The sequence below is a fragment of the Phyllostomus hastatus genome, unplaced genomic scaffold (genome assembly GCF_019186645.2).
Source record: "Phyllostomus hastatus isolate PE091 unplaced genomic scaffold, TTU_PhHast_1.1 phas_contig_86, whole genome shotgun sequence".
NCBI classification, from domain to species: domain Eukaryota; kingdom Metazoa; phylum Chordata; class Mammalia; order Chiroptera; family Phyllostomidae; genus Phyllostomus; species Phyllostomus hastatus.
The window spans coordinates 79,965,825-79,990,676 of record NW_025333977.1 but is presented as its reverse complement, the minus strand read 5'-3'; the positions used below and the strand labels follow the sequence as shown (position 1 = coordinate 79,990,676).

The 24,852-nt window shown below is 41.9% G+C and overlaps 1 protein-coding gene across 24 annotated transcripts in view; it reads right to left on the bottom strand.

Moving 5' to 3' along the window:
- PHLDB2 (pleckstrin homology like domain family B member 2) overlaps nucleotides 1-24,852 on the bottom strand; it is a 235,180-nt gene that overhangs the window by 103,341 nt on the left and 106,987 nt on the right. For 20 of the 24 annotated variants that reach the window (XM_045851269.1, XM_045851268.1, XM_045851270.1 and 17 more), the window contains one exon: nucleotides 16,938-17,052. The exons of 2 other annotated variants lie outside the window; for them this stretch is intronic. In XM_045851269.1, coding sequence (XP_045707225.1) covers nucleotides 16,938-17,004 — 67 coding nt within the window. In that variant the 5' untranslated portion in view covers nucleotides 17,005-17,052. Of the gene's footprint in view, nucleotides 1-6,517; nucleotides 6,582-6,870; nucleotides 7,154-16,937; nucleotides 17,053-24,852 lie in introns of those variants that run through there. 2 more of the 24 variants (XM_045851277.1, XM_045851278.1) reach the window with 2 other exon arrangements.

The following is a 24,852-nucleotide window of genomic DNA, read 5'->3' as shown; positions in this document are numbered from 1 at the left end:
GGATACCCCTCTACTGCCGGATCACCACTGCCAGGCTGAAGCCAGCGGACTGGTGAGTCCTGGAGATAATGCACTGGAGGTCTTGGCATCTGTGTGCCCCGCACTTCGGATTCACTTCCAAAGCAGAGGAGTCCTCCGGGAAAAAGCAACCTTCAAGCTCAAAGTCAATTGCAAGAGAGAAAAGAACTGAGACCGGGATCACATGGGGATAGAGATGCTCTCTCTTGACCCCGAGGCTACCACTACCGGCTTGAATTCGAAGCTGAGTCCGTGGGAGCAAACTCTCTTTCCACCATCCTGTCCCCATTTCACACTACTGATCAAAATACACTCTCAAGAGTCATCTTTTGAGAATGTTAAAGGAACATTCCCCAAAACCAAACAAGCTGCATTCCCCATTCCCTCACCCAGTCTTTGTGAACCGGAAATAGGGCATGAGTAGGCTCAGGAGCCATGAAACAAACACCATCTGGCCACATCTTCATGGTCATGCTCTTCCCTTCAACTCAAAATCTGACTGAATGGATTTCAAAAATACTGTAAAGTAAACAAAACAAAACAATAAGGATACTATCTCTCCATTACTTAATAGTTGGTTATATGAGGTGCTTGTTATAAGATGCTTAATTTTTTCTTTTCCTGCTACCTACCTTTTACCTATTTATTTTGCTTAGAAGAAAAAGGGAAAGGGCTTGAACCAGCAGAGATCAATAAACAACTGACTAAATTAAATTTAATCGATGCTTTTTTTTAATATCTGGCCCAAAGACCTAAGACAGGAAATGGTTACATCGGGATGTTATTTTTGTTGTAATGGACATTCTAGTACAAAGGACACTGGACAGGCTGCCACGAACACGAGTGAGGAGACCCATTCTGGTCTTGGTTCTGCCAAAATGACCAACAGACGTTAAAGCTGGAGCAAGTCACTTCACCCGTCTTCACCTTGTTTTAGCAGAAATTCCCACATATTTAAAAAGGTAAGAATGAACTAGATGTTCTTTCTGCTCCAACTTTCTGGACTCCCATCCATACTGGTTAAACAACAGGGAGTGCCAGTTATACAATGCAGGAAACGGAAATGACCACAGCACAGAAACATGTTTTAGTGATAAGGTGGCAGCTACCTAACTGGGAAAAGATTTCACTGACGCGGTTGCCCATGACATTCCAAGGGCATGGTAAATTGTTTCAGCATATCAGAGTGGGAAAAGGCCTGGTCAGAGTTATGATAATGCAACACAACATGGGTATTTGACTGAGCAGGATGTATGAGAGATATTTTGCCTGGATCCCCATGGCTTGCAATTTCCTTAATAAATCTTAAGCTGTTTTTGAAACCTACTTCTGCCATGACATAAGCAGTGTGGCAGCCAGACATCATTTTCTAGTCCCCTCTCAGTATCTGCTTGCTCTGAAGCAGTATTCAGGCTGAGTGTGAGCAGGTCAAACGAATGCAGGAGCTAGCTTTCCTTTGCTTTTACCTGCCCTTGTCTCAGCAATACAGTGGTCAAGAAACACATCTAGGAAAAATCCTGTAACCTTCAGCTTTTTTGCTATTCCAGATGCTAATAATTCCATAAGCACACTGCCATCTAGAGAAGTCGTGTTCATTGTGCCAATAAAATACTCTAAGATAATAAACCTCAATTTCTAAAGAACTCTAGACTTAGTAGCAAGTTTTAGAAAAAAAGGCTGACCCTGCCTTAAGTTAACACTACGTATTGACACAAAGAAACTTCTTCTTCCCCTTAATTTGTAAAGAAAGTAAAGAAAAGCAGTTCGTATGATAAATCAACCTACACACACAAACCAAAAAACTATCTCTTATAAAAACTTCTCAAAAACTTCTCCATATAACTTAGCCTGTTACTCTCTAGCTTATCTATCTGTTTCTTTGTATAGCAAGTTTGTCCAACCCCTAGCTTTCCCACTGCCCCTCAATAAAGAGAATTTTATACCTGGCTTTCTCTTATTGACCACCAGCTGCTATCTCTACAATCTTGCCTTGAAAGCACATACAGCACAAAGCTATTTATGAACACCTAAGAAACATCCCTAAAAATCATGAAAACAACTGTGTGCAAATTAACCCTAGAAGATTGGAATTCCTGGGTGACGGGGACAAACTCTGTCTACCTTGCGAAATATTTATTTTTAAGGGATTTTAAAATCTCAGCTCTTTTTGATTCAGTCACTTTCATAAGAGTCACGTTAATCAAATGCCAATAAATATTTTCACCCAACAGTTTTTTCCTTTAAAAATCAACTCATGTCTTCTATCATTTGGAAAAAAAAAGGTAACAAGACCTCTTTGAAGAGTCATCACTTGATAATCATTTCTAAATATACTGCTGTGTGCTTGGCTTTGAGGTGCACCCACTGGCTAGCTGTCAAAATGATAAGAACCTACCTCAGCACAGTTCAGAGCTATGACATCTTCCAACAAAGGCACACCAAAAAATTCTCCTGTATTGCCAGAACCTCCCAGATCTGAGGATTCTAACTACTGTAGCAGGACCACTTCACACTGAACTGGAAACCATAACCACAGGCCCCGTGGCTCATTGCAGCAATGTAAACAGGGAAGCACACATGTTCGTTAAGTCCTCAGGCCACGTGTGTACAGCACAACTTTTCTGATAATCAGAAACTCATTGAGGTAACTCCTTTCCATAAACAGAGCCACGCACAGTTACTGTGCTTTTTAAACTATCCTAGAAAATTAACAAAAAATTTCATAGTACCATCATTTTCTTCCCCGTGCAGCCAACAGAAGGAGTGGTGCTACCTCGGGGTAAGGCAAAGTGCAGTGGAACCACAGCCAGAAGAGCGGGCCTGCAGGTTCTGCACTCTGCAGCCAGCTGGGTGGATCGTGGGCAAAGCACTCTGATAAGAGAATTTGTGAGGTTCCTTGTACCCCCAGAATTATTTTGTCCTACTCGCCCCAAAAATAGCTAAGCTTCATTTGTCTTCAAATTCCTGACCCAAGTTCTATGAAATCACATTTATCCTAGATAGCCACTCAGCAGCTTATAAATTTCCCCTACAATTGCTCTAATGTACACTACTTTTTCCCAAAGGAAAATGTTTATTTTATTTATTGTGATTTACTTGCAATATTATTTTCTTTAGTTTCAGGTGTACAGCATAGTGGCTACACAATCACATACTTTACAAAGTGCTCCCCCACCCTGATATTTCTAGCACCCACATCAGGTCTCTTTTAAAACTCCGCACTCAAGAGGCCTTGCTCATTCTCCCTTCTGCCTAAGACCGTCCTATCCTCACACACTCTACTCTTAGCCCACAAGGCAGGGAGGGACAGACAATCTCCAATGTCCTGCTTTGTACCTGGATTCAAAAGCAGCATCTGCTACGTCTGTGGCACCATCTGTTGCCCCTTTTGCCATGGGAAGGATGGTGCAGGCATCAGATGTGGAGTGTCACAGGTCACACAACGGATTTATCCCCTTCTTGGGGCTGACAGATCCACAGTCATAATGGCTAATGCCACTCTTCCCTTTCCAAAGTGATTATTTCCTCATGGAGAACAGTACCTCTAAACTCACATAAAGGGTCAGGTCCATTTTTTTTTTTAAATCACACTTGCCTGAATATCATTTTCTAAATTCTCTAATTCTGAGCTCTGCCTAAGATGACGTCTGCCACTAACTCACTTGAGACCCATGAGTCATTAATCTCTGAGCAACTCAGTCATTACACCTATGAAATGAAAAAGTGGAACTCAGTGATCTCCGGAGCTCCCTTGTGTGCTAACACTCCAAAATTCTGCTTATTTTAAGTGAATTAAAAGACCTCAGTGAACACAAGAAGTCCCTTCAAATCTATGGTATATTAAGCCTCTTAATGCCAAGGGCAAAAGAATCTACTGCAGACAAAAATGCTTCTATGACATGGTCTCTTTGTTGCGCAAGAACACAATTGGTTTCTTGGGGATCCCAATTAGATTAAAATCCCTAATCTTGTTAACAAACGTCCGTGAGGTAATACTCTAGTGAAGAGCCAGGGCTAGATAATTCTTTGTGTGTTCTGCACACTCTAGGACAGTACACAGCCTCTGAGGCCTTGTCCCACTGGGAGCCTGCCCCAGTTGTCAGGTGTGGCTGTTCCCTACCTCCTTGTTGGGAGAACCAAAAATATCTCCAGACACTGGCCAATATCCCCTGGTGCAGGGAGCGAAATCATTCCCCCTCTCCGCTGAGAACTGCTATAATATATACCAGAGCTCTATCAAAACAAAGTACATCGCTTAGTTTTTTGTTGCTGTTTGTTTGTTTCAAGTGGGTGACATTTACACAGTTAATAAGTAAAGAACACCAAGACCTAACAGTCATCAGATTTATAAAGCTTGTGCATTCCTCTTGGAAGATGTACAAAACCACAGTCTTCCCAAGTCATTCAGAGCACAGCCTCTCTGCAAAGAACTGAGAATTAACACACAAACTTGTAGCTTCAACTGCTCTTTTATTTAAAGTATTTAAAAGGAATCGCAATTTTCACAGTAACTTCTCTAGTGCACTCCAGAATCAACCCTTCCTTACAGACCTCAAAACAGGGCTTTGAAGAAAATAACGAGTACCAGGGGTTGGTTTAATTACTTGGCTTCTCTCTCTCTCTCTCTCTCTCTCTAACTGGCAACTAAAATGATTGCTAAAGAGTTCCAGCTTTGGCCTGGGCTCTTTAAGACAGGAGTCAGCAAGCTCTTAGCCCTTTTTACGGGAGTATCTTTTCTTCCCCCACTTCAAACAGGGATCCGAGAGACACCCACTATAGTCTGTCCTCAGCCCAAAAGAGCAGCAGCTGCCAGCTGCCTGAAAGATTGAAGCCTGCACATTGATTGAAATGACAGCTACTCTTAACCAAACATCTCATTTTTCCATTTGTGAGAAAGGCTAAGATTTGCAAACCTCTGGGTCTCAGGACGTGAAGGCTACACTAGTTAACCAAGAGCAAAAACTCAACTCCCCCTTGCTGTTAAAGGAAACTCCAGTTGTAAATGTTTTGGAGACTTCAGAGTTTCTTAATTACATGTTTAAGTTTCTGATTAAATATGTAAGGCAAAAAAAAAACCCAATTTTTAAAAAATAACTAAGCCTAGGATATTAAAAGAGAATCATGAACAGACACAACTGTTACTTTTCAAAGAACCTTAGCTCTTTATTCAAACAAATATTTACACAATTGAGGGAATGGTATCAGCAATGCAGCCGTTCTGTTAAAATAGTGGGCAATTCCAAAGGTTTATTTATCCCAAATTCAACTACTCTGTTGCTATCCTACCAGGAACCAAGAATTCAAGTGCTCTCTGGGCAAAACTTTAACCCTTTGAAACTGTGACCTTAATTTAGACCTCCCCAGCTGAATTCAGATGATGTTTGAATTCAGAGAAATATCTCAAACGCCTAAGTTAAGGTAAACAAAGTAAGAAGTCCAATAGTTGAAAATAAATATCTTTACCTTACCCATTCATACAAGGAAGGGAAATTAGCTGACAAATATTTACACTAAAAGGACTCCGCATTTTCCTGCCTCATCTCCTTGTTCCACTCCCAGCTGTGTCTGGCTAACACTAGCGGAGCATTGCAGAACTCTAGAGAGCTAATTCGGAGCTGCAGGGACTTCTAGGGATGAGGGCAGGGCCAGCCGAGAGGATTCCAGCCCCAGGGAAGTCTACCGACTTAAAAGGCTACGGGCGCAGCTCTCTCTTTAAAGGCGAAAGGTAGATGGGGGAGGCGCGGGAAGTAAGTTCGACTTCCGAAACTCTTTTAAACGGGAAACCCCAGCCCAGGAAGGGACAGCTTGTCAGCCTTTTAATTTCCTGGCAGTGGCGGGAGTTGGTCAGGTCGTGGGCGCTTTAATAAATGATGACTGCTAGAGTTAAGTTATTTAATGTACCAGCCAGCCTTTACAGCAGCGCGTCCGCCGTGCCGGGCGCGGGTGAAACGGGTTCAAAAACTCCCCATCGCGTCTAGGCGCTATCTTTAGGGGTGTGAAGACAGCCCTCACATAAACTTTTGGGGGAATCCAAGGCCAAATCAGAATCGGAGGCTCTGCGTGGTTCGAACTCGTGAGCCCCACTCTTGAAACAAAGTGGAACCAGAAGCGTAGTTAGCCATGTATTTGGGGGAGATGGGGGCGGGGGTGGATCTTCTCTGAATCCCGCGCCCCACACAGCAGCGGACCTTCTCCTTCCTCTGCCCACAGCGACAAAGCAGCTATATCCCGGAGATCCCTATCCTTCCCTCTCGGGTATCCCAGAGTTCTCGGCAAAAGTTGCCCTGGGTACCCCCAAATTCCGCCTCTACCCTACAATCATTCTGTGAGCGTCTCTTTAGCCCGACAGTACCTTCCTAGGATCCTCGCAACCAGAGGTCCCCCGGGGTTCGGGCCCCTCCAAAGTAGCGCAGCCCGGGCTCCGCTAACCCTCAGCCTGGGCTTTTGTCCCTACGGTCCACAAGAGAAGCAAAGAAACTCCGCTCCGGCGCCCACTCACCGCCTCATCTTCCCTCCGAGCCGCCTCTCTCCAAGGGCCCCGCCACCCGCACGCCTGGCCCCAGTCCCCGCCCGCCCTTCGTCCCTCCCTCCCCGCGGCCCTGGGATCCGGCCCGCCGCAGCCGCAGCCACAGCCCCAGCCGCAGCCGCCCAGCCACTCCGAAGTCGCCGTGCACAGTCAGCGCGCCCCTCCCCGGCCCGGGCGGCCTCTGCCTCCTCTCCACCTCCAGCCCCGCGCCCCGTAACCGGCGGCGACCAACGCCGAGGCGGGGGAAGCAACGCCCCACCGGAGCGGCCGGACGAGCAGAGCTGGCGCGGCCCCCTTTCCCCAGACGGCCGCCGCCCCCTCCTCACCTGGTGCGGCGGGCGCTACCGGATGCGAGCGCCTAAGGACGCAAGGCGTACAGTGTGCGCCCAGCCACTTAGTGCGGTCCCCCTCAGGCCGCAATGGTGGGCTCTGCACCCCTCGGTCCTGTGCCCCCAGCCTCTCCGTAACCAGCGTGCGGCACCGGAGGGACTTGGAGCAATGAAACTCCTGGGAAGTTTGCTGTTGGGACCTACTGCTGCTGGCTGCTGCGTTTGGCTGTGCGTCCCATCAACAGGCTGCACAAAGCCGCGTTTACAGCAGCACACTACAGACTTTGTGGTAGTCTTTAAAAAAAAAAAAAAAAAGAGCTGGAAGAAGGGCGGGAGGGTACTCATCCCGGGTAACGATTTCCTCACCGGACCGCTGGGTTTCTACTGGGAAACTCCAGGTGGCCACACCTCCTCCCGACAGTTCGCCCGCGGCCAGTTACCTGATGCGTCAGAAAAGCAGCTTTGCCAAGTGGTTGGGGGAACGGCCTCTGCTTAGGGCTAAGGATTTTTATTATGCAAATTTTCTTTCAGTTATTTCTCTTGAAAGTTTCTATATTTTTTCCAGTGTATTTTTCTAAATTGCTGTAATCAATGAAAACAACGTTGATGTGAATGTCTTCCAATGGGTGCTTCTAAGGAAGGCAACCCATTGGACTCAGGGTGGTCCTCAGACCTTGGTTCGTGGGAATGTGAACTTCTGCCAAGTTATGCACAAGCCTTGCAGGGTTACAAAGATAAAGGCCATTGGCCCTCAAGGGACTCACAACAGCCAGAAAGAGCACAAAGAAGTGCACACTAACCTAGGATCAACATGGCTTTGGGCAAGTTGTTTTAGCTCCCACAACAATTTCTTCATCTGCAGTGAAGTAATAATGATCTTGATGCTACAGGGTGGCTAATAAACTTCCATAATGCAACGTCCCTGACACCGTGAATGACACTCGTAGGCACTCAATAAATAGCTTATTTAATGCACTTTTCATTTGTGCAAGTAATAGTCTAACTTCTAATCTGCAGGAGAGGTTCACCTATAGGTAGCTTGGTGTGCCTAGGAGTTCCCCCACCTCCCACCCCGCAGAAACACACTGGGATCCTTGCAACCCTGAGGTGCTCAAGCAGTTCTCTCTCCTCTCCCACATCATCAGTTTCCCCGTTTACTGGATCATCACCATCATCATAAAGTCCTGTTACTTTTCCCATTAAAAAAAAGAAAAACAACTCTCTCAACTCCACTTCCTTTTTATTGCTCAATCAGGGCAAAACTCCTGAGTTTTAAAGAGTTAAAGCATTATTAAGAAAATCTGATTCCAAGTTCTCCGTTTGCATTTGCTCCAGTCAGGCTTTTGCTTCTACTGTGTCCCTAGAATTAATCTTATGGAGATCAAACTACTCAGTTTGAAGGTTTCTCAGTCCTCACCTCACTTGAACTATTAGTAGCAATTAACACGCTTTTTTCTCCTAAAAACGATTTTATTTTACTCCCATGACACTACATTTTCATGGTTTTCATCCTACCCCACTGTCTCCTTTGCTGGTCCCTTCTCTTCTCCCAGACTCTGAGAAGGGGGAGTGCCCGAAGTCCAGACTTTGGATGCCTGTCTTGTCTATCTACACTCACTCCCATAGTGACCTCATCCTGTTCCATGGCACTAAATAACACCTCTGTGATGATGACTTTCAGATTTACCTCCAGCCCGGCCACCTCCCCTGAACTGTAGGCTCCAGGCCCCTGCCCATTCGGATTTCTATTAGTCCTCTCCCATTCAACATTTCCAACACTGGTATCCTGAAAGTCCTCCCTCCATCCCCCCAAACACCCAGTCATAACTGAAGCCTTTCCCTTATTAGGCCTACAACCTAGGTGTCATCCTTGACTTTTCTATCTCTCTTACCATTCAAATCCATTCCATCAGAAAATCCTTTTGGCTCTACTTTTGAAATATGTAAACTTGACATTCAAGCACTTACCGCTTCCACTGTTATTACCACCCAGGTCTAATCTATCACTATGTCTTGACTTTGATTACCCCTGCTCTGTTAATGCTTCGCCCCCCATGCAGGCTGTTCCCAACACTGCAGCCAGAGAGATTCTTTCAAAACATTTAAGGCATCTCACTACTCCCTGCTCAAAACATTGCAATGGTCCCCAACTCAATCAGAGCAAAAGCTGAAGTGCATACATAGAATGGCTCAGGAGGACCATCCGTGATCTGACCTCAACTCCAGTTTCTCTCACTTCACTCAGTTAGCTCCTGGCACTTTTCCAAATATGTTCCAGTATTAATTAGTTGAACCTTTCTAGCAACTCTGTAAGGTAAATACTCTTATTATCCCCATTTTCTAAGTGAAAAAATGAGGCCAGAGAAACCAATGTTTACTCAACTAATAAGGCAGATAGAGGCAGAATTTTGAACACAATTCCAGAATACATGCTCTTAAACGCTCCCCTCCAACTCTTCTCTAAATAGGAACGGTATCAGGGGAAATATCTGCATTATGAATAATTCCCAATCATTAGACAAACTAACGATCCTCCTTGGCCTCCTCTCACTGTCATTTTAAAAAAATCTGTTGACTCTTCAATCTCTTTTACTATAGCCAAGCTCCTTGAAAGCTGTATGGATCACTTTTTTCATATTTGTGTAAACCATACTCCATGACTTGATAGATACATGGAAAAAGCTCAAAGAATATCGATTTAATGTAACTTTTTTAAATGACGAGATCCAGTGAACTGTCTCACACCTGATGAGTTAGTTATAGTTTTCAACAGCTGTCGTGAGGCCGTGCTGACCCTAAGTAGAGACATCGACAAGGTGCAGGAGTGAAATGTGAAGTGCAGACCCCAGCATCCTAAAACGTATAGAAGGCACTCAAAATTTAACAACTATTATTATTGTAGTAGTCAATATTTTACCAGACTTCCTCCTAGTTGTGACGTTTTAAAAAATAGAAAGAGCCCTGACTAGTGTGGCTCAATGGGTGGGGTGTCACCCACAAACTGAAAGGCCACCAGTTTGATTCCTGGTCAGGACACAGGCCTGGGTTGCTGGCCAGGTCCCCAGCTGGAGTGGTGCGAAGGGCAACCAGCTGATGTTCCTCTCCCTTTCTTTCTCCTTCCCTTCCCCTCTCTCTCTAAAGATAAAGAAATAAAATCTTTAAAAATAAATTAATTAATTAAATTAAAGAAAAAAATAGAAAGAAAAAAAATGAGCTCTTCCCTTCTACATTTTCCATTTCCTGGGTTTTTCTTTTTTAAACAAAGTCCCCTGTTTTATCACAGACCAGAGCCACACCTTCTTCTGCCATTTCCTGTTGTCCACTTGAGGATATTGTGTTGTAAACTACACAGGAGAAGTGACTTTGCTGTTTCTTTCTCCAGGATCGGTGATGGTAAGAGTACCTGCTCTTACTTTTGTGGATCCTTCACCCTCTCGGTTGGGGAAAGGTGAAGAGTCATATATGAATTATTTCATTTGGAATTAATTTTGCTATTGTACCCTTTCATTAGCAAAGACTGGTTGGACTTAATTTTTATGTCCCGAATCTGTGCGTTTTGTCCTGTGTTTGCAGTGATAGCCTAGAAGAGAATCAAGAAGTTTCTATGTACAGAGTGCAGTGAATAGATCATGATTTTGGAGTCAGGTAAACCTGGATTTAAACCCTGACCTCAGCCCCTTTACTAGCCAAGGAATTTGAATGTTATTTACCTTCACTAAGAAACAAACTTCTATTCTGAAAAGTGTGACTAATAACATCAAACTCATATTTTTATGAATTATATTGATAATATAGGTATGGCACTTTGTACAGGGGCTGGACAGCACACTGGGAGCACTCCAAATGTAGTTCCTTTTTTTCATTAACAAATATAAATGGCATAGATTTAGGGTATAAAGCATGATGATTGGATGATGGGAGTACATATAGGGAAATGATGACCACATTTCAAAGTAATTAACATATCTTCTCACATATTACCTTTGTGCATGTGTGTGATGAGAACACCTGAATCTACTCTTATCCCTCCTCCAATATCCGACACAGCAGCGTTAACTACAGTCACCATGCTGTGCATTAGACCTCAGACTTCTTCCTCCTACCTAACCGGAACTCTGTGCCCTTTGACCAGTGTCTCCCCATTTCCCTCACCCTTGTGCATCTGCTAATCAATTTTCTCCTCTTCTCTTGTATGTAATTGATTTGATCCCACATATAAGTGAGATCATGCAGGGCTTGTCCCCCATGTGTGGCTTATTTCACTAGACATTGTGTCCTCATCAAAAAGCAATTTCTAGCTGCACTGGTCCTTTTCCTGTGGGGCTGTTGTCAGTGGCATCAACTACTGCATTATACTGACCTCTGCAAGTTGAGTTCCTCCTCGTAAACTCTTTTTAGAATTCAGTACCAGCATACATTTTCTCTCTCTTACAAAATCAGTATATTTTCATTAATTAGAAAAGGTATCTTCATTTTCACACACTAGGTTTGCAATCATTATTAAGAAAAACTTTGTAAATCAGTGTTTTATTTGTATCCTAGTTGCTAGGAAGCTCAGCTTCAAATTACTGCTACAGTATTTTACTATGGTAATAAAGATTTTGCTTTCTACTCTTTTTTTGTTTATGTCTTCTATGTATTTTTATTTTAATAACGTTATTAGATATTTGGATTTTACTCTATGTTCTCACATACATATTTAAAAATATGAAGCATAGATAACACATTAACTCTTCACACTAACACCAGACAATTAACCAAAATTAAAGTGAAAATTTATCACTATATGCTGATTTATGTTCAAACTATTTAAAGATTGGTTCTCTAATCAATCATGAGAATAATCTAGGTACACTTGGACATTTGATTAACCTCTTGTATAAAATGTTTCTTTTTGCCCTGCTCCCAGTCTTTTCCGTTAGATTTTCTGCGTGTGGGAGTGAGACAGGAACAGGGGGGTGGTGTGTGTGTGTGTGTGTGTCCCCTTTAGAGGGACCTATCCCAGCTGTGTTTGTCTGGCCCACTTTTCTAATTACTTGAGGACCTTGAATTGGTCTACATTTGTTGCATGGCAGGCTTAAAACAAGGAGTTTTCTTTGTAGCTTATCTGCTCATCACAGAAACAGTACTCTATCAGCAGTACTCCTTAATTTTGTAAAAAACTCAGCCTCTCTTCCTGGTTGCTTTTCATTATTTTTTCTTTCACCTGACATCCTCCATCCCTCTAGTTATCTTAAACCTTGATTTCAAATTCTCCTTTAATACAATGTATGTATATTTTTTGAGGCATGTTGGGCAAGAATAAGTGTTCCAATGGGTATGTCAGATATAAGCAGACTTCAATGCACTAGAGACTTCTGACAACTCAGAGCAGGGAACAGGATTCAGAACATGAGGAATGTTAAACACAAAGGCAAATTCACTAAGCATCTACTGTGTTCCATGTGGTATGCTGAGATGGGTGGGAGGTGAAAATAAGATAAAATATTTGTAATTTGTCTCTAATAAGGAATGTACGATAAGTGTAATGTGATAATGTAGTATTAAAAATACTATAAACATAAAAAGGTATCTCTGCCCAATCAGTCCATTAAGGAAACATATGAGACCTTCACGTTGAAAGACGAGGCCTTCTAGGCAGAGATGATGACATGAACAAGGCAGGGGCACAGTGAGGCCCAGGCAGGTCAGGGAAGTGGTGACCGTGCAGCTCACCTGCCTGTGTCCACAGTGCAAGGAGGGGGCGTGGGAGAAAAGACCCAGGGAGCTGGGGGTGGGGACAGATCTGGAGGGAGGGGCGAGGGGCTCTGAATTTTAGATTTTATATCTAATACCATTTTAATTATGTCATTTCCTTGTTCTAAACTTGCACTGGCTCCTCCTTGCCTGACAAATACAGGAATAGCCAGTGGCCATGTAGGAAGTGGAACCATTATGTGAGGCTAGGAAGAAAGAGAAAGATGAGCTCCAGCCACAGAACTCAGAGTCCAATAAAGCATTACAGATTCTGTTCCCTGATGTGCAAAACAAAGGTATCCATCCAAGTCAAGGCGCTCAATAGAATATCCCTAAGGGCCCGGTTAAGATCCTGAATCTCTCTGCCTTCTCTTGACTGCTGTCCTTTTTTCATCTTATGATGACTGTATAGTCACAGATCCTATTATCCTCACAGAAATAAGCATGAATCATGTACCTTTATTTTGACTGTTGGGTCAAGTGTTGGATTGGAAACTCAATGATTTAATATTCCAATGTACTGGCTACGTCACGGAGGCTTAGGGCTACTTGCTTAACCTTTTTGATGTTTCACATTATGGGGATATTAATTGCATTGTTTCTCTCAGGGCAGTTGTTAAGAGGGCTAATAAAACATTATTATACAGCACCCAGCTATGACTAGTGATTTATCAGAGCTCACAAAGTTCTAAATGATTGTTTGAAGCATTTAGTTCTGAGCTACAGAGAATGGTGTTTATAACTCATTGGGATTTCTGGCTATTCTCAGGAACCAGGACACTTTCTATGAATTACAAATATGCCTAAAGAAGATGACTGAAATTTATTTACTGTGTTTCTCCAATAGGAATAAAAATAAGGTCTATTTAAAAGTCCTTCTCTTATTCATTTCAAGGGGTTGCTGCCCAAGGCATTTGTAGTATATTTATAAGATTGGCATAAGAACTTCTAGAATTTCAACATGGGTAGATGGGTATTCCATACCTGTAAAGTTAATATTAAAGCTAGCATTACAAAAGGCTTAGCAACCCAACAATACACGAGGGGGGAGTTAAATATATTGACTGAATTTGCTAGATAAGAAGGCAAATATGGATACGGTTAAAAGGCTATTTTCCCCCCTCTCCCCATGCCTGCCAACAGTTTTCTGTGGTTCTCCCCGTTTCCTCTCCAAAAAGCCCAGGTGAGGTCTGAGGACCCCCACCAATGGGAGTGCTGGAGCGGGGACCACCTCATTACTTTTCCTTCCTCTGGTCTGCTGAGCACTGACAGACAATGCAATCAAGACAAGCACTGATGTGGTTGATTATATTTCTGTTGCATTTCGTTTTGTCCTTCATTCTATCCAGTTCCTAACGTTTATCAAAGTGACCATGCAGGTGGAAAATTTCTTACACAGGCAATTTTGAAGGATCCAAATGGGTAGAAAACAACAGTATCCCTAATGAATAATTCACTGGTAATTTGTCCTCAAAAGAAAGTTTTCTCTCTCATGGGCGATTAGTATTTCATGTTAACCTCTCAGTGACTTTGTAAATAGTTGAATGCTTTGATCCTGTTGAAAATATCAGTCCCTTGTTTTTTGGTCCAACTGTGACAACCCTCTCAGTATAACAATGGAGTGTTGAGGGGTGCAATTGGCAGAAGGCGGTGATAACATATTGTGCACCTTTACAGGGATGTCTCCTGGGCACTGCCAATCATGCTTGTCCAAATCTTTATCACCTTTCCCCATTACCACATCTTAACCCTCCTTCTTTGTTATATTCTATAACTAAATAAAGGTCGCCCAATCCCCCAATTTGGAAAGTGTCCTCAATCTCTTAGTTTTTTCTCAACCTCTGTTACTAATTCATCACTAAGTCATGTCATTTTTTACCTCTTAAATACCTGTTAATAGTACTCTTCTCTCCATTCCCTTTGCCTTCATTTATCACCTGATAGTATTCTTAACCCCCACTCCTAGTGAGAGCGGAGAGCAAGCTCAGGTGCTTGGGGAGAGGAAGTGTCACTGGGCCTGAGGCTGGAGGAACCCTGGGTGTGTGGTAGGCAAGGCTCAGCCAAGGCAATGGAAGATGGAAGGGCCTAAAGGGAAAGCTAAGATTCACACTTTCAAGAAAGAGAGTCCATAAGCATCAAATCCAAGACCCTCCGTGTCTGGCTCAGAGGGGATGGGGCATGGAGTGGTAGCTGAGTGATTACTCAGCATTTGAAGCTTGTACTTATGTGATGGCTGGTGGGGAAAGCAGTAGGCAGACGCTGGAATTATAAAGTTTCTAAATGAAGTCTGTCTCAATAGCACTACTTAAAATTTGTAATTATTATATTCGTTTTTTCCCTAATTTCCCCACTAAATTTTCAGCTTTGTGAGGTCCCAGACCATTACACCCCTACAGCCTCCCACAGTACTTCATACACAACAGACACTATCGAATATTTGTTGAATATGTGAATTAGTCCCAAATACTAAAAATCTAATCTCATCACTTCAATCTTAAGAATTCTTCAGCAACTCCTCCATGCCTTTAGGGTGAAATAAACCCAGAATCCTCAGTTTAGCTTTAACAATTAAACAACAACAACAACAACAACAACAAGTTGTTTGGTTTCTCCAGGTTATGTTTCCACCCAGTGGCTTGCTATTCCCTCCCTCCTCTTCCTGCAAGGCGAGGAAGTGTCAGTCATGATGCACTTCTTGCAGCTATTCCCCTGTATCGTGTTCATTCACCTCGTCCCTCAGAACCAGCCACAGTCAGTTCAGAGATCATACTCTCCAGAAAGTTTTCCCAGCTCCCTCCCCAGTCTTGGTTAGGTGTCAATGTACTTCACATTATTGGATTGCAGTTTTTTCTGTTTTCTCTTTCACTTCTGCTCAAGAGATAAACTCCCTAAGGTTAAAGGACTGTGATGCTTAATTTTGTGTCAACTTGGCAAGGCTGTGGTGCCCAGTTGTTTGGTCAAACACCAGTCTAGATTTTGCTGTGAAGATATTTCTTAGAAGCAATTAACATTTAAATCAGTATATTTTGAGAAATGCAAATGGGCTTTTATCATGTGAGTTGTTCTCATCCAACAGGTAGACCTTAAGAACAAAGACGGAGGTTTCACAAACAAGGAATTCTCCTCAAGACTGCAACATAGAAGTGCTGCCTGAATTTCCAGCCTGCAGGCCTACCCTACAAATTCCAGACTTCCCAGCCCCACAACCCACAGCCCACAGCCCACAACCACAGGAGACAATGTTTCAATGCCTTAGGAAAAATCTCTACCCTTTCTCTCTCTCTTTCTCTCTCTCTCTCTCTCTCTCTCTCTCTCTCTTCCCTGCCCCGCCCCCCCGTCCTTTTCTTTTTCTCTTTCCAGGGTGGGGCAAAAGTAGGTTTATAGTTTTGAGTACATGAACAGTTTATTCTTATGTTATTATTTATTAACTATTATTTTCCATATGAACAACTGTAAACCCACTTTTGCCCACCCTCTGTGTGTGTGTATATATATACCCCGTGTGTGGATGTGTATATATGCATACACACACATTTATGTTTGTATGTATATTCTATTGATTCTGATTCTCTGGACAACCCTTACTAATGCTAACACAGGAGATTTCTATGTTAACTTCTCTGTCTAGAACTTAGTACAACAATTAAAGGAAAAATTTAATCTAGCTTGAAACTGCTCTTAATAAAGAGGACTTTGCAGCACAGAGAAAATGAGCTGGTTTCAGGGAAATACTAATGAGGTTACCTGACACCAGGTTCCCAGCATATCCTCCAGCACCTCCTCCCCAACCCCCGGTTACTTGACATTCTGAAGCATAATAAAAAATAATGAGGAAAATATATATTTTATGAGTTCATTTATTCAGTTTTGAATGCCAGGAACATATTAAAGACTCAACCAGCAGCACAAGCCCTGTGAATTGGGAGTGGTTGTGTTGCAGCTTCGTCCCTTCTGGAAGGTGACAGCAGGGTCAGCCCCTCTTCTGGAGACCCTAAAAAATGCGGTGCCTTTCTCCATGTGTCCCATCCCATCCACCCCTTTTTGTGTGAGCTTTGATGTTTGAATGAGGAGTCACTGGCAGAAACCTCGCCATGCCAGCTGCTTTGCCCTGCCAACCATTCAGTATCTGGTCCAAGTTCAACGTGTCTTCCTGGTGGTAAGTAAGCCCAAGATCAAAGCTCTAGACAAGGGTTGCCAGCCTGAGACTATCTTCCTGCTGCTCGCTGAACTCAATGTGCAGTCATTCTGTACGTATGGTGGAGAGTAGGTATCCGTAAATATTTACTGAAAATCTCTGAGGATGAAGTGCACACCCAGAGAGTTCTCACCTAAGTGCCACACATCACTGGCTCCATTCTCCTGGGGCTCCTCTTTCTGAGCATTACCCTCCTCCATCAGGATCTTCTGTGGAATCTCAGAGGAGAAACTGGGGTTGATGCCAGCCTGTACACAGCAAGGACAGACAATACCATGATTGGGAAGCTGAAAGCTGAGGTGACCTCTGACAACTGACAGTTAACCAGGTTAACATTCTGGGAACACTAATTGCTTTGAATTTCTTAAACAGACATCCTGGATCATCCTATCATCCCACTGCTGACTAGCCTTTAGCATGAGAAAACTCATTCACCACCAATCAGTATCAATGGAAGCACACTTTTGGATAGAATAATTATAGATTAAAAAGCATGCCAGTAAACAAGCAATGGGCAATAAATACTTAAACAGTAAGAAGAATCAGCTTCTCAGCATAGTTGTTTCTGCTTGGAGTTTGTTTTTGTTTATTTTCTATTTTTTTATCCCATGCTTATTATTTGCCAGTTATACTGTCAGGTACTTTGTCTTTATTATTCATTTTAATATTTACATAACCTCATATTATAGGAAAGGAAACCATTGTCTGTGTTCTTAAGAGCTCTCCAAGGAGCTTTTGAATTTTGCAGGTTCCTCACAGCTCTCATAGGTCCAATTCTGGTTTTCTGCAGACTCAGGGATGTCCTAGGAGACAGTGTGGTGTCGCTACCATGGAAGGGCTCCCATTTGCTGTGTTCCCACTATCATTGCGGTTTCACAGATATAAGAAACCTGTGGCCCAGGAAAAATAAAAGGGTGATCACAAGTTACATACCCAGTATGTACACTACCTTGTAAAGTAACAATTCCCATTCCTTATTCAATTTTTAAATTGTTCTTTTTTAAAAAACAAATTTGCTCATTTTGTTTACTTTTTTTGAAGATTTTATTTATTTATTTTTAGAGAGGGAAGGGAGGGAGAAAGAGAGAGAGAGAGAGAGACAGAGAGAGAGAGACAGAGAGAGAGAGAGAGAGAGAGAGAAACATCAATGTGCGGTTGCTGAGGGCCATGGCCTGCAACCCAGGCATGTGCCCTGACTGGGAATTGAACCTGCGATGCTTTAAATTGTTCTTGATGTATTAAGGAGGGTGGCTTTTAATGGTGGCAGAACTACAGGCACAAAGACCAGTTAGAGACTTCTACAATATTTCAGGGGAGAGATGCTAAGCAATTATTCTAAAACATAAGATAGCAAGATTCTGACTGTGATACATAAGGGAGATCGAAGTTATCAGGCCAAGATGATTTATCGGTACTGGGAGGTGGGTATAGGGGAGAGTCTGGTGCAAATTTGGGTAGTGGTAGTTGTTGATGCTATTATCTAAGAATGCAAATACAGGTGCATAGTCTGAAGGAAGATAGAGAGGAAAATGGTAAATGTCTAGGAGAAAGGTGGGCCAAATGATGGAGTAGGGTCCTGAGAGCAGAAAGAGAGAACAGGGTCAAGAACATAGTTGAAGGGTTGGCCTTGACTAGATGAAGCGCTCCTCATTCCAAGAGAACACATGGAGAAAAGCAGATGAGAGCATATGTCATGTAGATCAGTGACTGTGTGTGAGGAAAGGTTGAGAGCACAGGAATTTCATACTGAGGGTTTCACTTTTGTCAGCCAAGTACAAGGCAACTCTTCCATTGAAAGTACCAACTTGAATATTATTTTAGAAGAAAATGCTGAAACATAGATTTCTATTGTTATAGTAAATAGGAACTTGGAAAACTTTTGTGTGCCAATAATACTATCAAGAAAGTGAAAAGACAACCCACAGAATGTGAGAAAACAGTTGCAGATCACATATCTGTTAAGAGATTTGTATCTAAATTATAAAAAGAACTCTTAAAACTGAAAATGGGGCTTCTCTGGAGTGGTAGTGCAACTGTTTTCTCTAGATATACGACATATTTTGAAAAGAACGTCAGGAGTTAAATGTTCTGTTTAAACCTGTGGTTGCTACACAGAAAATAATGACAAAGTTAGTGGTTTATATGTTCTTCATGCAAAAGTAATGTACTAAAGGAGAGAATTAAGCTGTGTTGGTCAGTGACTTCGGTGAAGGCTGAGAGAGCTGAAACCAATTTGTGGATGACACACAACTTCTAAGGATCCAAGATGGTGGAGTAGGTAGAAGTTGCACTCACTTTCTCCCATGAAGACATTAAAATTACAACTAAATTATAGAACAATCAGCCTGAATAACTGTCTGAAGATTAGCTGAACAGAAGTCCTAAAACTGAGCATATATGGAAGAAGCAACATCAAGACTAGCAGGAGGGGCAGAGACATGAAACTGGCAGGCTCCACACCCATAAGCTACAGTGGAGAGTCTGGAGGGTTAGGTTATGTCAGTTGCAGAGGATCAATGGGCTGGGCTCCCCAGCCCAGAGCACCGGTGCTCAAAAGAAGAGCCCACATAACATCTAGCTGTGAGTGAGGCAGAAGGCTGCTGGAAACCCAGGCATCTCCTTACAAGGACTGTACATGTAATTTCACTCACACACACTCATTCTGGGTGGCAAAAGAGTAGCTCAGAAGTTTCCTGGGTCACACAGGGAGAAATTGAGTTGTGTGGCTTCAGAGAGAGCTGGAGAGACAGCCACCAATGTCTCTGTGTTGAATCCCTCTCCTGTACCATCCACTAATGTCATCTTTGCTAGGTAAACTACTCCTCCAAAATGGCATTTGTCTGGGGACCTGCAATAGATATACCCTGTAGTCTCCTTGAGGCCCTGCCACACCCAGGTTGCTGGTTGTGGGCTCTGCTGGCAGTGGCAACCCAAACCCATACTTCAATCTTTCTTTAAAAACTTTCTGAAGAACTTCAGGCAAGCTTGGGAGTGCTAGAGATACACAAGGAAAAACTGAGTTGTGTGGCTTTAGGGAAAAGGCTGTTTCCCCAAACACCCACAGGCGTCACTGATCCAGTGTGGAGCCTTCCTCCTATACATATTAACCTTGGGAACTATGCTAGCTCACTGAGTCCCTGCTCTATCCAACTCTCCCACAGCTGTGGGCTTTGCTGGCAGCAACAAGCCCACATCAGCATTGCAGCCTTTCTTTAAAAACTCTTGGAGAATTCCAGGTGGGCTCAGGGTGGTGCTGGAGATATACAGGGAGAGGCTGAGTTTTGTGGCTATAAAGCAAGGGTCATCTTCTGGCATGCCCTACGGGTGCCACCATTCCTGTGCAGAGCACACTCTCCACATGGCCAAGACATAATCTTCTCTAGTCTGATGAACTCTATTGGCTCTAGCCTGATGATTCCCAGACACCCTGTCCCAACAAAAAGGTCCAAAGACCACAGGTGAGTTGTTGGTGACTTTGGCGTACCCTGAGACATTTGCTTGGTGGTCTAGGACCAGCACTGGGACCACGCTTGAATCTGTACTAACCTGGTGAACATCACTTGCCATGTGGCTCTCAAAGAACCCAACTCATGAAACTTGTATACCATCTGAGGTTTTTTTGGTGGCTGCACCTAACAGGCAGTAAAAGATGGCAGTGGCTCTTGTAGTGCCTTGGGCCTTTTGCTGACCTGCCTCAGGACAGTACTGATGGCAGCTAGCCTTGGAATGCAGCTTGACTGCTCTCACACATATCCAAGCCCAGCACAGGCAGCTATCAAATGTGGATCATGTTGTGTCTCCTAACAGGTAGCCCAGGACCAGTCACAAGCAGTTTCTGATACTATCTGCATCAGAGTCTCTCCCTAGAGGTCCCAAAACCAATACATCTGGTGGCTGGCTTCAGATCACATCACAGCATGACCCAATTAGTTCCACAACCAGCACATCCAAAGGTAGCTCTTGGCTGGCACCAGAACTTGCTGGTGCTAAATCTACTTTGAGGGGTTATCCCTGACATGTGCACTGTGGTAGTGGCCAATTCTCACAACCTGAGGGTCAACTCCATCCACAGACATACCAACAGAAATTAAGACTCACTTTCAACAGGAGGGCTCACATGATCTTCAGAAAGGACACTCCTAGAACACCTAACTCGAGTAAAAAGGGAGATTGAGCCACTGGGTCCCACATGACATGTATTATATAAAGCCATCCTATCAAGACTGAGAGACATAGCAGATCTTGAAATACACAGAAAAAAAAAAACACAGAGAGACAGAAAAAGATGGAGAGACAAAAAAACATACCCCAAATGAAATAATGGGAGAAATTTTCAGAAAAAAAAACAAAACAATGAAAGGAGACAAGCAATTAGCAAGATGTAGAGTTCAAAACAATGGTTATAAGGATGCTCAAGAAACTTAGTGAGAATTTCAACAGCATAACAATGGACATAGAAACCATGGAGAAGAATGAGTCAGAAATGCTAAATACAATAATGAAATGAATACACAGGAAGGAGTCAACATAAGATTAAATGAAGCATAGGATCAAATCACCAATTTGGAAGACAAGGTAGCAGAAAACACCCAATCAGAGCAGCAAAAAGCAAAAAAGGAGGAACAACATCAACTGTAACAACATCATATCATAGGGGAACCAGAGGAGAAGAGAGAAAGGTCTTAGGGACATGTTTGAAGAAATAATGACTGAAAACTTTCCTAATCTGGAGAAGAAAAAAGATACACAAGTCCAGAAAGCGCAGAGGCCCAAACAGATGAATCCAAAGAGGTCCATATCAAGACACATCATGATTAAAATGACAGAGGTTAAGGACAAAGAGTCTTAAAAGCAGCAAGAGAAAAGCAGAGAATGACTTCCAAAGGAGTTCCCATAAGAGGGTCAGGCCTGCCCCACACAGAGCCACAGAGTGGTGACACTGTATCTGAGACTCCATCGACCTGGTTCACATGGGTTGCCCTACCCAAGTGATTATGTAAGTCTCTGCCCCATCCACCTTAATGTATTTTTGTACATTAGGCCACACTTCTAAGACAGGGAGTCAAAGCAGCTCTACCTAATACATAGAAACAAACACAGAAAGGCTGCCAATATGAGGAGACAAAGAAATATGCCCCAAATGAGAGGACAGAACAAAACTCCATAAAAAGAACTAAACAAAATGGAGATAAGCAATTATCAGATGCAGAGTTCAAAACACTGGTTATTAGGATGCTCAAGGAAATCTTTGGGTACTTTGACAGCATAAAAAGACCCAGGCAGAAGTTAAGATTACACTAAATAAAATAAAGAAAAACTTATAGGGAATCGACAGTGGAGTGGAAGAAGCCAAAAACCAAATCAATGATTTGGAACACAAAGAAGAAAAAAAATCAAGCAGAACAACAAGAAGAAAAAAATGCAACCCCCCCCCAAAAAAAAAACAAAAACAAAAATGAGGACAGGGTAAGGAGCCTCTGGGACAACTTTAAATGTATGAAATTTGCATTATAGGGGTGCTGGCAGGAGAAGAGAAAGAGCAAGAAATCAAAAAGTTATTTGAAAAAATAATGAAAGAAAATTTCCCTACTTTGCTAAAGGAATAGACAGACACACAAGTCCAAGAATCACAGAGAAGCCCAAACAAGATGTATGTAAAGAGGTCCACATCAGGACACATCATAATTAAAATGCTAAAGGTTAAAAATAAAGAGAGAATCTTAAAAGCAGCAAGAGAAAAGCAGAGAGTTTCCAATGAAGGAGTTCCTAACAACTGACAACTGACAACTGATTTCTCAAAAGAAACTTTGCAGGCTAGAAGGGACTGGCAAGAAGTATTCAAAATGATGAAAAGCAAGGTCCTACAACCTAGATTACTCTCTCCAGTAAAGCTATCATTTAGAATCTAAGCATAGATAAAGTGCTTTCCAGACAAGGTAAAGCTAAAGGAGTGCATTATCACAAAGCTATTACTATATGAAATGTTGAAGAGACTTATTTAAGAAAAAGAAAACCAAAACTATTAAAGAATATTAAAATGGCAATAAATTCACAACGATCAACAATTGAATCTAAGATACAAACTAAGCAAACAAGCAGAACAGAAGCAGAATCATTGGCATGGGGATCATTTGGAGGGTTATCAGTTGAAAGGGGAGGGGGAAGAATGGAGGATAAGATGCAGGGATTAAGAAGTACAAATTGGTAGGTACAGAATAGACAGGGGGTGTTTAGAACAGTATAGGAAATGGAGTAGCTAAAGAACTTACATGAATGACCCATGGACACGGACTAAGATAAGAGATTGCTGGAGAAAATGGGGGATACTGGATTGAAGAGGGTAAAAGGGAGAAAACTTGGGACAGCTGTAATAGCAAAATCAATAAAATATATTTAAAAATCTGAAAAACACACAAACATACGGAGGCTAAATGACATGTTATGAGACAATTAATTTGTTAACAATGAGATCAAGGGGAAAAATCAAAAGATACCTTGAGACAAATGAAAATGAAAACATAACAACCCCAAATCTATGAGACATAGCAAAAGCAGTCCTAGAAAGGAAACTTACAGTAATACAGCCCTACTTCAAACAGCAAGGAAAATGTTAAATAAACCATCTTATCTTACACCTAAAGAAACTAGAAAAAAACAACAAACAAACCCAAAGTGAGTGGAAGGAAGGAAACAATAAAGATCAGAGAGAAAATAAATAAAATAGAGTCTAAAAAATACAAAAGATAAATAAAACCAAGAGCTAGTTCTTTGAAAAGATAAATGAGAAATAGACTGATAAACTTTTAACCAGACTCATCAAGAAAAAAAGAGGACCTGAATAAATAAAATCAGAAATGAATGAGAGAAGTAACAACTGATACTCCAGAAACACAAAAGATTATAATAAAATGTTACAAACAATTATATGCCAACAAATTGGACAACCTAAGAGAGAATTTCCTATAAACATACAATCTTCTAAGACTGAGTAAAAAATAAACAGAAGTTCTGAACAGATAAATGACAACCACTAAAATCAAAGCAGTAATAAAAAAACTTCCAACAATAACAGTCATGGACTGGAAGGCTTCATAGGTAAATTTTACCAAGTATTCAAAGAATTAACACCTATTCTTTTCACACTATTCCAAAAAATTCAAGAGGAGGGAAGACTTCCAATCTCATTTTACAAGGCCAACCTCACCCTGATTCTAAACCACGTAAAGACACTACAAAGAAAGACCAATATTCAAGAGGAACATAGACACAAATATTCTCAACAAAATATTAGCAAACAGAATTCAGCAATACATTAAAAGGATCATACCCTATGATCAAGTGGAATTTTTTCCTGGGATAGAAGTTTTAGTTCAATATCTACAAATCAATTAACATGATATATATCACATAAAGATGAAGAATGAAAGTCATATCATTACATCAATAGATGCACAAAAAGCAGTTGACAAAATCTAGAACTCATTTATGATAAAAAGTCCCAGCAAAGTGGGAAAATAGAGAACATATCTAAAATAATAGAGGCCATATGAAAAACTAACAGGTAACAACTAAAAGTGTCTCCCTTAAGATTAGAAACAAGAAAGGGGTGTGCACTTCACCATTCTTATTCAGCATAGAATTGGAAGTCTTAGCCATAGTAATCAGACAAGAAAAAGAAATAAAGGCATTCATTATTGGAAAGGAAGAAGTGATACTGTCATTATTGCAGATGACATGATACTTTATATACAGGACCCTAAAGCTTCCACCAAAAAAAAAAAAAACTACTACAACTGATAAATGAATTCAGTAAAGTAGCAAAATACAAAATAAATATTTAGCAAAAGTGGGGTTATCTCTTATACACTAATAATGAACTATCAGAAAGGGAAACAAAGCAAACAATCTTATTTACAGTTGCATTAAAAAAAACCCTAGGAATAGGTTTAACCAAAGAGGTAAAAGTCTTAATAATTTATGAGACACTGAAAAAAAATACAAATAAGTGGAAGCATAAACTGTGCTCATGAATTGGACAAATTAACATT